Source organism: Octodon degus, unplaced genomic scaffold (genome assembly GCF_000260255.1).
Source record: "Octodon degus isolate 3935 unplaced genomic scaffold, OctDeg1.0 scaffold00019, whole genome shotgun sequence".
NCBI classification, from domain to species: Eukaryota; Metazoa; Chordata; class Mammalia; order Rodentia; family Octodontidae; genus Octodon; species Octodon degus.
Genome location: NW_004524595.1, coordinates 22,344,320 through 22,357,315, shown reverse-complemented (window position 1 = coordinate 22,357,315; position 12,996 = coordinate 22,344,320). Strand labels below are relative to the sequence as shown.

Genomic DNA, 12,996 nt, shown 5'->3' with positions numbered 1-12,996 from the left:
CTCCCTGGCCCCCCATGGTTTCATTCCATTCATATAAAATTCTAGAAATTGCCACCTTGACAGACAGTGACAGAAATGAATCAGCAGTTTTCTGGGCAAGGGGTCAGGAGCGGGGGAGGGGAGAAAGATTTACAAAGCACACAGGTAATTTTTTTTTTTTTTAGTGTATTTAGTATAGGGTTTACAGAGTCTCACTACCGTAGATTAGACTGGTAGTAATTCTCCTGTTTTCAGCCTCCCAAGTGCTGGGATTACAGGCGTGCGCCACCATACCCATTCTCAATTGCTGTCTCAGGGTGCCCCAGGGGCAGGGCCAGCATAGCAGGCTGGGGATGGAACCATGGCCTCCGCGTCTGCCTAAGCAGGTGCTTTAATCTGCTGAGCTATTTGGCCAGCCCTATCACCAGGCTATTTTCCTGGAAAATTTTGTCCAGGCTTAAAAACTACATCATGAAACAACTAATCTTTTCTGCTTGTTTTTTTCTAAGATCTCTATGTACATTAAAAACATAATGTTTACCTTAGTAATTTTCCAAATATTATTTGCCATTTGGTAAACATAGCCTTGATTTCCATCTGTCTTCCAATATAAAGCTTTGAGTGTATAATTACAGTGTTTACTTTTTTAAGAAGTGAGAGGAAAGAAATGAAATTATTATTTTTTTTTAATATACCCATAGGCAACACCAACATTGCTTAGAAGATTTGGATCTCAGCTTGTCAAGTCAACAGTTTTATCAGCCAGTACATCTCTGCGAGTGTTAGCCCTTGGTGGGGAACCTTTCCCATCGCTGACTGTACTCAAAAACTGGATAGGAAAAGGAAACAAAACACAAATATTTAATATTTATGGTATCACAGAAGTATCAAGTTGGGCAACCTTTTACAGGATTCCTGAGAAGATTCTAAACTCTACTTTGAAGTAAGTAGAGAGGGAAAAGCTTATGTTTTTCTAGGATTTTAATCATAACAGTGGGCTGTCTTTTACTTTGGTTTATTTGGTGGGATGGGTAGCTGCTGGGGATCACACCAGGGCTTTGCAGGCTGACACACAGTCTACCTCTGAGCTCTACATTGACCCTAATGGTTTTGCAGGGGCTGATGTCATAACTAAAGAGACACTGTTCATCTAGTCTTTGAAGTTGGAGGTCTTTCTTTTTGTAACTGGTGCTAAGATCTTGCTGGAAGCTTTTGTTACTAAATTGTAAAGAAAAACATGCAATAGTCATTTTACCTAGTCTTTTCTAGTGGCAGTCTTTGTATTTACATAACAACCCACCCTCCTTGGTATAGTGTGATTTAAATACATAGAAAAATATTTGATGCCAGCATGAAATTTTAAGTCGGCTTTGTGTTTTTCGTAGATGTGAACTGCCTGTGCCACTGGGATTTCCACTGCTTGGAACTGTGGTTGAAGTCAGAGATGCAGATGGTTTCACAATTCAAGAAGGCAGTGGCCAAGTATTTTTAGGTTGTTCCACATTTGTAGACTTGGAATATCTATTTTGAAGGGAAGAAAATGGATATGTTTATCATTTTCCTCATTTTCTTGTCTCGTGTGCTTTTCAGTGAAAAGTTTTAATCAATCTCATAGTTGTGAAACATTTAATATGTTACTATAATTATTTCACATAAAGTATCTAGTATACTAGTAAAAATAATTTAGAAACTGTTATGTGCACCATTACATCTATAGACAAAACTATATTTTTGGTTTTTTTTTTGTTTTTTGGGTTTTTTTTTTTTTGCAGAACCGGGGATTGAACTCAGGCTCTTGTGCTTGCCAGGGAAGGGCTTATTTCACTGCGCCATCTCCCCGGCCCCTTCAAAACTATATTTTTGAAAATCAATATTTTAGAAAATCAATATTCTAAGAATTTGAAGAAATCACATTTTAAATAATAAATTTTAAAAATGAACTCCCTATCTTCAGATTTTGAGACCTGATAACGGACATTTTGGAGATGTACTTTTTTTTTTTTTTGAAATTTTCACCAGCCTGCTGTGCCGGTCCCGCCCCCAGGACCCGCTGAGACAGCAATTGAGACTGGTCATGGTGGTGCAGGCCTGTAATCCCAGCTCTCAGGAGGCTGTAAACAGGCAGATCACTCCGAGTCCAATCTAGTAGGGAGACTCTGAACACCCTGTAGACCCTTCCCTAAAATTAAAAAAAAAAAATTTTTTTTTTCATGTATTTGATACAGGCTCTCACTACGTAGCTTAGACTCGTAGTGATCCTCCTGTTTCAGTCGCCCCAGCACTGGAATTACAGGCCTGCATCACCACGCCTGGTCTTGGTGGCCTGCTTGGTGTGCCTGTGGCAGGCTGGCATAGGGATCAAACCTGGTCCTTGTGCTTGCCTAGGCAGGCATTTAGATGCTGAGCTATCTCCACGGTCCTGGAGATGTTCTTGATTTAACGATTTTTAATATATATTCCTTTATTAGAGTTAACATCTGTCTTTATATCTTTGGAAGGTGGCAAAAACAGAGTGTGTTTTCTTGATGATGAAGTGACAGTACCTCTTGGCACAATGAGAGCCACAGGAGACTTTGTGACTATAAGGGGTGGAGAGATATTTTTCTTGGGACGGAAGGACAGTCAGATTAAACGTCATGGCAAACGTCTAAACATCGAACTTGTTCAACAGGTAGAGCTGTTTAGATATTAAATACCTGTTAGTATATGTAGGTATTAGAGGCAGCTACCACAAAATGTCAATGCTGGATTCTCATCTGTATTAACTATAAGGTTTTTATATTAGTGATGAGTTATAGTAAGAGATATAACTCTGTGCTTTTATCCCTAGCACACAGATTTAGTTCCTTTTTAAATAAGTAACAAAATTGATTTTAAGACGTGTGCAAATAAATTGCTTTATTTGCTTTAGTATGTATTCTTTTTGAGAAATATTAAGAACTCTGTGTGCTGGTAATGGTAGCAGGCAATTTTTAACAAATCTCTAATATATGAAAATTTAAATTGGCTGTACTGATTTTATGCATAACAAATTAGAGCATTTAGAAAGTTCATTTTTGAATATCCTCATTTGTAAATTGGGATAATCTCTCTTATAGGTTGCTGAAGGACTTGATCAAATAGAATCTTGTGCAGTTACATGGTATAATCAGGAAAAATTAATTCTCTTCATAGTGACCAAAGATGATGTAGCAAAAGATCTCATCTTTAAAGAACTGCAGAAACATCTTCCAAATCATGCCATCCCAGACGAACTTGTGTTGATTGATACTCTGCCATTTACATCTCATGGTAATAATTTCAACCAGTATGTTCAGTGCCAGATGTCACTGATTGTATTTATAACTAGTTTAATGGCCACATGGATCTTTATTATTATATAGGATGCTAGCATTTATTGCAGGAGACCTTGTTAAATGCTTTGTGTAATTAACTAATTTAATCTTCAGAAAATACTCTGGATAGGTATATAATTCCCATGTACAGATGAAGAAAATAAGACTTAAACAGATGAGGTAATTTTCTCAAAATCACTTCCCTAATTAGAAGTTATGTTAGTTAGGGTTCTCCAGAGAAACAGAACTAATATTAGGTAGACATGTAAAAAGGAGGTTTAATACTGTACTCGCGCAGTTGCTGAGGCTAAGAGTCTCATGCTCTTTCTACAAGCAAGAGACCTAGGAAAGTTGATGGTGTGATTCAGTCTGAGTTTATTGGGCAACTAGTGATGTAAACCCTAGAGATGACATGAGATGTCCCAGCTCTGATAAGCAGTGAAGAGGATAAATTCTTTCTCCCTCTGTCTTTTTTTTTTTTTTTTGGTGGAACTGGGGATTGAACTCAGGCCCTTGTGCTTGTCAGGGAAGCTCTTACTGTACTGAGTCATCTCCCCAGCCCCTGCTGTTTGTTCTATGAGTGCCCTCACAGCATTGGGTGATACCCAACCACTCTGGTAGGGCAGTCTCTGTCCTGAGCCTGTGGAGTCATGTGCCCTTCTCATCCTGGAGCACCTTCCCAGACATACCCAGAAACACTGTCTAATCTGCTTACCATGTCCCACTTAAGTTGACACATAACATTAGCCCTCATCATAGTAGAGCTAAAATTCTGCCTGTTACTGTTTGGCTTCAAAAATTATACTTATGTCACCACATTATATTGCCTTCTTAATTTCATTTTTATTTAAAATATACTTCAAAATGTAGTGATTGTTCAGTTAACAGTAATTGCTCAATTTTTTAAAAAAAATATTTATTTATTTGTGTGTGTGTGTGTGTGTGTGTGTGTGTGTGGCCAGCTCAGCCCATCAGGAGGCAGGGCTGCTGGCCTGTGGTGCTGGGGGATTGAACCACGGTCCCTGTGCTTTGCTAAGCTTGTTCTAAGTAGGTGCTTTAGACCACTGAGCCATCTCACCAGCCCCAGTAATTGCTCAATTTAACACGAATTTTTTTAGTTTTGTTTGTTTGGTTTGTGTTCTTTTGTTTTTGAGATAGTATCTTGCTGTGTAGTCCAGATGGTGTTGAACTCACTATGTAGTCCAGGCTGGCCTGGACCTCAGTGATTGATCCCTCTGCCTTAGCTTTCTGAGTGCTGACATTACAGGCATGCACCACTACGCCTGGCCAAAATGATTTCTCTCTATTTTTTTTTTTTTTTTTTTTTTGTGGTACTGGGGATTGAACTCAGGACCCTGCACTTGCCAGGCAAGCACAATGATGATGATGATGATGATGATGATGATGATGATGATGATGATGATTTAGCTCTATATTAGTTAAACACTAGCTCCTTCATTCCTCTTATCTAATACTATGATCTTGGTAGCTTTGGATGTTTTTACTACATTCTTGGTAGGATTTTTCCCCCCAGAATTATCTGTGACAAAATGTTCTATATGATTTCTAAGCTTTATATGAAAAGTATGTGTGACTAGTGAAGAATGAAATACAAAGACTCTGTGGTAAAACTTTAGATGTTATTTTAAAACACATGTTCTTTCTCCTTTAAGGCAAAGTTGATGTCTCTGAATTAAACAAGATATATTTAGACAGTGTAAACTTGACACAGAATAAGCTCAGTGGAAAAGAAGATCTTTGGGAAAAATTACAGTGTTTGTGGAAGGTACAACTTTTCAAATAAAAATTTATTTTTATAAAGAGTTCATTTGAAGGAATGCTGGAATATTACTAAATCTGATAATGTTACTGGTACCCAGGTGTCAAGTAATATTTCTTCATTTATTTAGTTTATACTGAAATAAAGTGTAGATTCTCTTTAGATCAGGTTAAGCTAATATTAGATTAAACTTCTAACAAGGGAATTTATTTATTTTGTATTTTTTTAGGGTAGGGTCTACAGGGTCTACAGGGTCTCACCACATAGATCAGACTCAGTGATCTGCCTATTTATAGCCTCCCAAGAGTTGAGATTACAGGTATGCACCACCATGCCCAGTCTCAATCACCATCTCAGTGCACCCTGGGGTCAGGGCCAGCACAGCAGGCCTGAGGATTGAACCCTTGACCCCTGTGCCTGCTTGCAGGCACTTTAATCCACTGAGCTATTTGGCGAGCCCTGAAATGAGTTCATTGATTTTTTTGTGTGTGTTACTAGGGATTGAACTTGGGATATTGTGCTTGCCAGGCAGGCCCTTATGCCACTGAGCTATATCCTTGGCTCCAAAATTTATTTCTTTGAAGGAGTTAAAAGCATAATTTAGGGGAAAGAGAAAAAAAAGGCACAAGTTAAGGGAAAGGGGAGGAAGGGAAGAGTAAACAGAATAAAAAAGGTTAGAATGAGATAACGTATATATACCAGCTGCCCACCGTGAATGAATTCATTATGTATTACAAACATGGACTCATTAAAAAAGGGCACAGGTCGACAAAGTCTATCTTGACATCATTTTCCCTGAGTAGGACAGTGAGTACAGTAATGCTCTTGTCAGAGCTGTGAGACAGCCTAGCTGCTGTGCGGTAATCTGTTACCTGTTACAGAAGAGCTTTCAATGACAGCATATGTGTTTCTGCTTAAGGGAAATTTGTTTTGTATTTGTGTCTCAGTAGCTCAACAGTTTTCTTTTCTTTTTTTTTGGTGGAACCGGGGATTGAACTCAGATCCTTGTGTTTGCCAGTCAAACGCTTATCCTACTGAGCCATCTTCCCGGTCTCCAGTTTTCTTAAAATGGTTTTTTGTTTTTGAAAAGAGGATGAATTCTTTTTAGTTTTGTCTATAAAAGTAGAGAATATCAAGACAAAAGTTTTACCCAATGTTTTTATTTATTATTTTTATTTTTATTTTTATTTTTTTAAATTTTATTTGTGTGTGTGTGTGCATGCGTGTGTGTGTGTGTGTGTGTGTGTGTGTGTGGCCAGCTCAGCCCACCAGGGGGCGGGGCTGGCTGGCATGTGGTGCTGGGGGATTGAACCGCGGTCCCTGTGCTTTGCTAAGCTTGTTCTAAGTAGGTGCTTTAGACCACTGAGCCATCTCACCAGCCCTTACCCAATGTTTTTAAATTCTTGTAATTTTTATTTACATGAAGTAGATAAGGATAATTATTCCCATGTTATAGCAGTATCAGCTATTAGTATCTTGTGGGCTTTATAATTAGTAAATCAGATGTTTTTGTAACTCCATTTCTTATTTTACAGATAGAAAAACTGCTCTGAATGGATATGTTTTGCAGTTTTTTATTCTTTTTTTTGGTGGAACTGGGGATTGAACTCAGGCCCTTGTGCTTGCCAGGCAAGTGCTTAGTCTACTGAGCTATCTCCCCAGTCCCTGTTTTGCAGTTTTAAAGCGAGCTGATGATAACATTTGTTGCATAGTGATGATCTATTATAGTACAAGTATAAAGAAAATGATTTTAATTATTGTTACTTTTTTATAGTACTGGAGAGCAAACTCAGGGCTTTACACTTGATAGGCAAGTGCTTTTTTACCTATGAGCTATGTGCCCAGCCCTACTGTGTTGTTTTTAACATCCATATCTTTAATGTGTGTACTATCAGCTCTATGTGTTGCTTTGGTTTGGGGCCTTCACCCCATTTCTCCCTTCTCTGTCTGTAGTCTACTCTAAGTCTCCCAGAAGATGTGAAGGTTCCTGAGGACTCACTTTTCTTAAACAGTGGTGGTGATTCCCTAAAGTCTGTGCGGCTTCTCAGTGAGATTGAACAGCTTGTTGGTACACCAATACCTGGGCTCCTGGAAGTTATTCTCAACAGCTCCATTTTAGAAATTCACAGTTACATCCTTCAGACAGTGTTTGCAGTTGAAGACCTGACATTCACCAAGATGTATGCCACCAAAAGGAAATTCAGTGACACTGATGAAGAGGAAGCCATTGGAAAATCTTTGCAGCAGAGGTCTACCTTGCCTTTCAGTTACAAAGACATAAATGCTTTCATTGCGCTCAGCAGAGGAAGTCAGATTTTGTCTGTGAATTCTACTGAGTTAGGACATTATCCTTTAGCCTGTTCTCCTGATTTAATTTCACAGACTAACATTAAAAATGTGAAAAGCTCAAATCCTTCAGCGCTCATTGGGAAGTCAAGAGGTCGTTCCCATGTTGCAAAGGTTTCTGCAGAGGGAAACCCTGTTACAAAGGTTGAGAAAATGGAGTTATGTGTGAGGTGGAGGTCAGACACTGGCAAATGTGTAGATGCCTCCCCATTGGTTGTGATACCAGCTGCTGATAATTCGTCTGCAACTGTGTACATTGGCTCCCATTCCCACAGAATGAAGGCGGTCGAGTTACGCTCTGGGAAAGTGAAATGGGAGCAGATTTTGGGAGATCGAATTGAGTCATCAGCATGCGTTTCTGTGTGTGGAAACTTTATCGTAGTGGGTAAGTTTCTGAATTTGAGGCTTGTAAAGTTAAATTGAATAATCATAGAAATAATGCTGGTAGGACCAAGTTAAATTTTATTTTATTTTATTTTTGGTACTGGGGATTGAACACAGGACCTTGCACTTGCCAGACAGGTACTTATGCCACTGAGTTATCTCCCTAGCTCCCAAGTTAAATTTTAAAAAACACTATGGATGGTGGTTTTGATTGCTGCTGAAGAATAATAGTTAACTTGGTTTTGATTAAATGTGGGCCTTGGGGTCAAAGCACCAGATTTGGAGCTAGCTTTGTAGTTGTCACAAGCTTTGTGATGTTTGTGAAACTTTGTGACCTTTGTGAAGTTCCTAGATTTTTGTTTTTCAGTTTTCTCAAGAGAATGGAAACAAATTTTGCTTATCACATTACCCCCCAAAATGATGACCCAGGACAAGCATTTACTCTCTCAGTTTTAACCAGCAAGAGCAGGTTAGCTGGCCATCCTGGCTCAGGTTCTTGTTTCCGTAAGTAAGTAAAGGCTTTACTTGGTCTGGCAAATTTGGTTTCCAAAATGGCTCTTTCACATCACTATTAACAGATGGTCTCAGTTCACTGCTGTTTTTTGGAAGAACCTGGGTTTTGCCACTTGAGCCTCTGCACAGGGTGCTGCTGTGCCCTCACAACATGGCAGTAACTTCCCTGGTGATCCAAGAGGATGTGAGGAGGAGCCCTTTTATCCTCTGAGCTCTTGACTTGTATACCTTCATTTTTACTTCATTCTTTAGTAGAAGTCTATTTCTTAGCCTAGTAAGCATTGAAAAGGAGGGGAGTTAGGCCCATGCCCTATGATTCCAAGCTTTTTGTATTTTTTATTTTGCAACAAGGTTTCACTGAGTTGCTGGAGTGAGCCTTCTTTGCTCTCCCCATTTTAGCCTTCCTCCTGCTGGAATTACAAGCGTGCATCATCATACTTGGCACAAAGAGTACATAAGAAGTGGTAGCTGCTAGCTGCAGCTCACTTTCATTATGTAAGCTTTACTTAGGAATATTGAGGTCCTGAGTATAAGGTCTCTGCCTCATACTTTTACTCCTTCCCCAACTAAGTAAGTTTCACTTTCTATGCACCTAGAATCTGTTTATTAAACTTTTTTAGACTAAGTGCTTAAGAATATATTTCTCCACTTGTCCTCTCCCAGCTGATGTCTACTTAAATCACTAAATGATGGGGATGGCAGAGCCATCTAGAGAATAGAGGCAAATAGAGTTGCCCTAAATAGCCATTCTCAGAGCCTGCTTCCAGTGATATCCCTACCCCCCACCCTTACTGGACAGTGGGACATTCACTTTGTAGATTTTGCTCTTTGTAGATTTTGATCATTGCTTCCAGCTGGCCCTTTTGACTTACAAGGGAGCAGTTTGAGAAAAGTAACTGATTATAGTTAAGAACATAGCCTTTGAGTTTGACTTCTTAGGTTTAAGTCCTAGCTGTCATTTTTTTCTCCCAAGTACTGAGGATTGAACCCAGGGCCTTGCACTGAGCTATATTCCCATCCCTATAGCTAAGTTGCTCTGGGTGGGCTTGAATTTGCAGTGCTTCTGTCTCATTCTCCCAGAGCGCAGGGATTATGAGCATGTGCTACATGTCTGGTTCTGCCATGTATTAATTTTATATAATTTTGCTGTGGGAACTTAACCTCTCTATTTCTGTCTCATCAGTAAGATATGCATAGATTAGCACTTGCTTCATCTTTTTTTTTTTTTTTCTGGAACCGGGGATTGAATTCAGATCCTTGCGCTTGCCAGGGAAGCGCTTCTTCCACTGAGCCATCTCTCTGGCCACTTGCTTCATCTTGAGGATTAAGTGAATTAACAGATGCGAAACACTTAGATGAGCACTGTGTAGCGGTGCATCCCTGTAATTATAGCATTCAGGAGACTGAGGCAGGAGGGTCATGAATTTGAGGCTATATTGGGTTATGTAGCAGATTCAAGAGTGAGTGAGACCTTGTCTTAAACAAACAAAACAAAACAAAACAAAGCAACTCTTGGAAAAACTCCTGACTTAGAGTAAATGATCAAGGAACATTAACTATTATTGTTAGCATTTCTTAAACACCTTCTGTGCTGTGGGCATCTATCTACATTGTATTGTAATTGATGTAGTAACCCTTGAAGTAGATGAATCTATGTTCTTCAGAATAATCTAAGGCTCAGTAATGCTGGGTAGCTTGTCCAGTAATGGCTGTGATAAGATTTAACTCCAGCTCCATCAAACTCACTGCCATAGTATGCTTTGCTTTTTCTGGAAGCACTTCATAGTACAGTACTTGTAAAAACTAAGGTGACATCACTAAGAAGGAATTTAATCCAGGTGACTTCTGTTCAGTTCCTGCTTTACATTGTTGAAAATTAAGTCAGAGGAGTGAGCATAGGTTATTATGAAGTTCATTGAATATGAACTGTCATGATTTAGGCTGAGCAGTTATTTTTTAGGGACTTATCTAAATCTCATCTTTTATATTTTGTTTCTCTCTAGGCTGTTATAATGGATTAGTTTATGTTCTAAAAAGTAATAGTGGAGAGACTCACTGGATGTTTACTACTGAGGACACTGTCAAAAGCTCAGCAACCGTGGATCCAACCACAGGACTTGTTTACATTGGATCTCATGATCAACATGTGTATGCTTTAGATATTTATGTAAGAATTCACCTTGTCACTCTACATCATAGGCATAGAAGAGTGAGAAATTCCCGGGTACTGCAGAGTCTAGGAATAGGTGGTAACTGCTGCCAAGACCAGCATTTGGAAAAAAGAAGGGGTGAATTAGGTTACTAAATTTACTGCAAATAACTTTTCAAAAATAAAGAACTTAGAATTGTTAACCTAATACCACCACCACCACCAAAAAAAATCACAAAAAAAGTCAGTAAGATATTTTAAGACCTAAATACATAAAAATGTATTTATGTAAAGATTATAAAAATTAAAACTGGGAAAAATTTGGCAGTAACTAAAAAATTCAAAGCTTATTCATACTTTAAAATATTGTAAGTATTGGGGCCAGGGAGATGGCTCAGTGGAATAAGCGCTTCCCTGGCAAGCGCAATGGCCTGAGTTCAATCCCCAGTTCTGCCAAAAAATAAAAAAATAAAATAAAATATTGTAAGTATTAGTATTTCAAAGTATAAATGAAAATGAAGAGCAAATGCAAATAAAGTATATATAAAGACTGGTATAAAAATAAAGGTCATAAACACAAGACCCTTAGAAGACATAGTTAGCAAATGTATGTACTGCTTCATGCCCCTAATAATCAAAGGAATGAAAATTTAAAACTGTGAGATAGAGAAACAAATAGATTAGAAAATTGTTGGAATGAAAACATTGAGTACTGGTGAGAGTAGCAGGTTGAGGCTGCTGACTGCTGCAGTAGAACAGTAATAGAACTGTTGAGGCCTCTGAGGAAAGCAGTTGGGTCATTGGTAACGAATTCATTTTCTTTCATGCTGTAAGATTCTTTTCCTAGGATTTTGTCCTGGCAAAATAATCAGAAATATAGACAGACACGTTCACCAAGATGTCTATTTCCCAGACATCTATTTGTTTATAATGCCCACTGGTCTTTACTTAATCATTAAAAATAGTTTGAGACCAGTAGTGCCAGTAATCACTGGTTTGAAATGATTTTCAGTGATCTGGTCAAGAATTCAATTATTTTATATTTCTAAGGGATATTATATGTTCATATTATATTAAAGTTGTTTTACAAAATAAGAAAAACATCAAATTGGGTATTGACAGTGATTTCAAATATATTAAACTTACATATCCCCCAAAACGAAAGATAAAATGCTAAAATTTTAAACAGTCTCTCTGAGCTTTGTCCTCTGGTTTTCTTCAGTGGGTGTGTATTTTATGGTGAAGTTAAAATTCTCTAGGAATTATGGATTTGTTAACCACAAGTAGAACCCAATAAATTTTTATTTGTATTTGCAGAAAAAGAAGTGTATTTGGAAGTTAAAATGTGAAGGAACTGTCTTTTCTTCTCCTTGTTTGAGCCTGAATCCACATCATTTATATTGTGCCACCCTGGGAGGTCTTTTACTGGCTGTGAATCCTGTAGGTGTAAAATTACTGTATTGATTTTACTATCTGTCTTCTTAATTTTATTTATGCTTTGGATTTGGAATGTTTGGGCACCTTTGAGTTTGGTAGGATTCATTAAAATGATTGACATTAAGTCTGGAGAGACGAGAAAAGCTGAGTTTGTGTGTATGTTTTTAAATTTATTTTTAAAATTTTTTAGACTGAATTTTATAGTCATATTAAGTCCTTACTGTTCATTATAAGGATAGATCTTAGTTTTTCTTGTCTAATTCTTTCTTCTAGGTCTTATATATTATTTATTTGCCTTTTTAGTTTTGGAAGTTTCTATCCTAGATCTCATAAAAAGCACTGATTAATTTAATGCCTACTTCCACACATGCTAGCTTCGTTTAATGTCCACCTGCCACTTTGGCAGTTTTTGATGTCCTACCTCTAGGAGATGTGTGAGCTTGTTTTAAAAATAACAACTGAAAAAAAATGACAACTGATTAGTGGAATACTTTTAAATGCTGTGAATTATTTTTTTACCCATGACAGACTACTGGGAACACAGTTTGGAAACATTGCTGTGGAAAGCCTCTCTTCTCTTCCCCACGGTGTTGCCAACAGTACATTTGTATTGGTTGTGTGGATGGGAATTTATTCTGCTTTACTCACTCAGGAGAGCAGGTAAAAAGATCTGTTTCTGTTTCACACATTTATTTTTTTCTTTTGGTGATCCTCTCGAGTGTTGGGATTACAGGGATTACTGGCATGTACTGCCATTCCCAGCCTTACATATCTTTCTTAAAGGCGTAATCAGTGATTGATGGTGAAATAAAATTTCAGACATCATTTTTCTACTTATTGTATTGGGACTAATTCAGATTTTTTTCAAATCAGGGATCTCTTGCTGTTTGAATGATAATGTAGTGGGTTTGAGATTTCTATTCAAGCATTATTGTACTTTTGCCACCTCTATCCTGGTTTTTAAAAATTTTAGCAGTGTTTCCCTAATCTTATGATACCTTTTGTGAAGTTATAAAAGTTGGAAGGCATAGCCAATGTTTCTAAAAGTGTACCTTTATTTATTATAAGATTCT

The 12,996-nt window shown here is 37.9% G+C and overlaps 1 protein-coding gene across 7 annotated transcripts in view; it reads left to right on the top strand.

The window, feature by feature from the left end:
* The window catches only part of Aasdh (aminoadipate-semialdehyde dehydrogenase), a 41,636-nt gene that overhangs the window by 24,348 nt on the left and 4,292 nt on the right, over positions 1-12,996 (top strand). For 5 of the 7 annotated variants that reach the window (XM_023711132.1, XM_023711133.1, XM_004627526.3 and 2 more), the window contains 9 exons: positions 681-922; positions 1,365-1,471; positions 2,478-2,650; positions 3,078-3,270; positions 4,988-5,100; positions 7,048-7,825; positions 10,341-10,504; positions 11,804-11,926; positions 12,452-12,583. In XM_023711132.1, the coding sequence (XP_023566900.1) occupies positions 681-922; positions 1,365-1,471; positions 2,478-2,650; positions 3,078-3,270; positions 4,988-5,100; positions 7,048-7,825; positions 10,341-10,504; positions 11,804-11,926; positions 12,452-12,583 (2,025 nt within the window). Of the gene's footprint in view, positions 1-680; positions 923-1,364; positions 1,472-2,477; positions 2,651-3,077; positions 3,271-4,987; positions 5,101-7,047; positions 7,826-10,340; positions 10,505-11,803; positions 11,927-12,451; positions 12,584-12,996 lie in introns of those variants that run through there. The other 2 variants (XM_023711134.1, XM_023711131.1) reach the window with 2 other exon arrangements.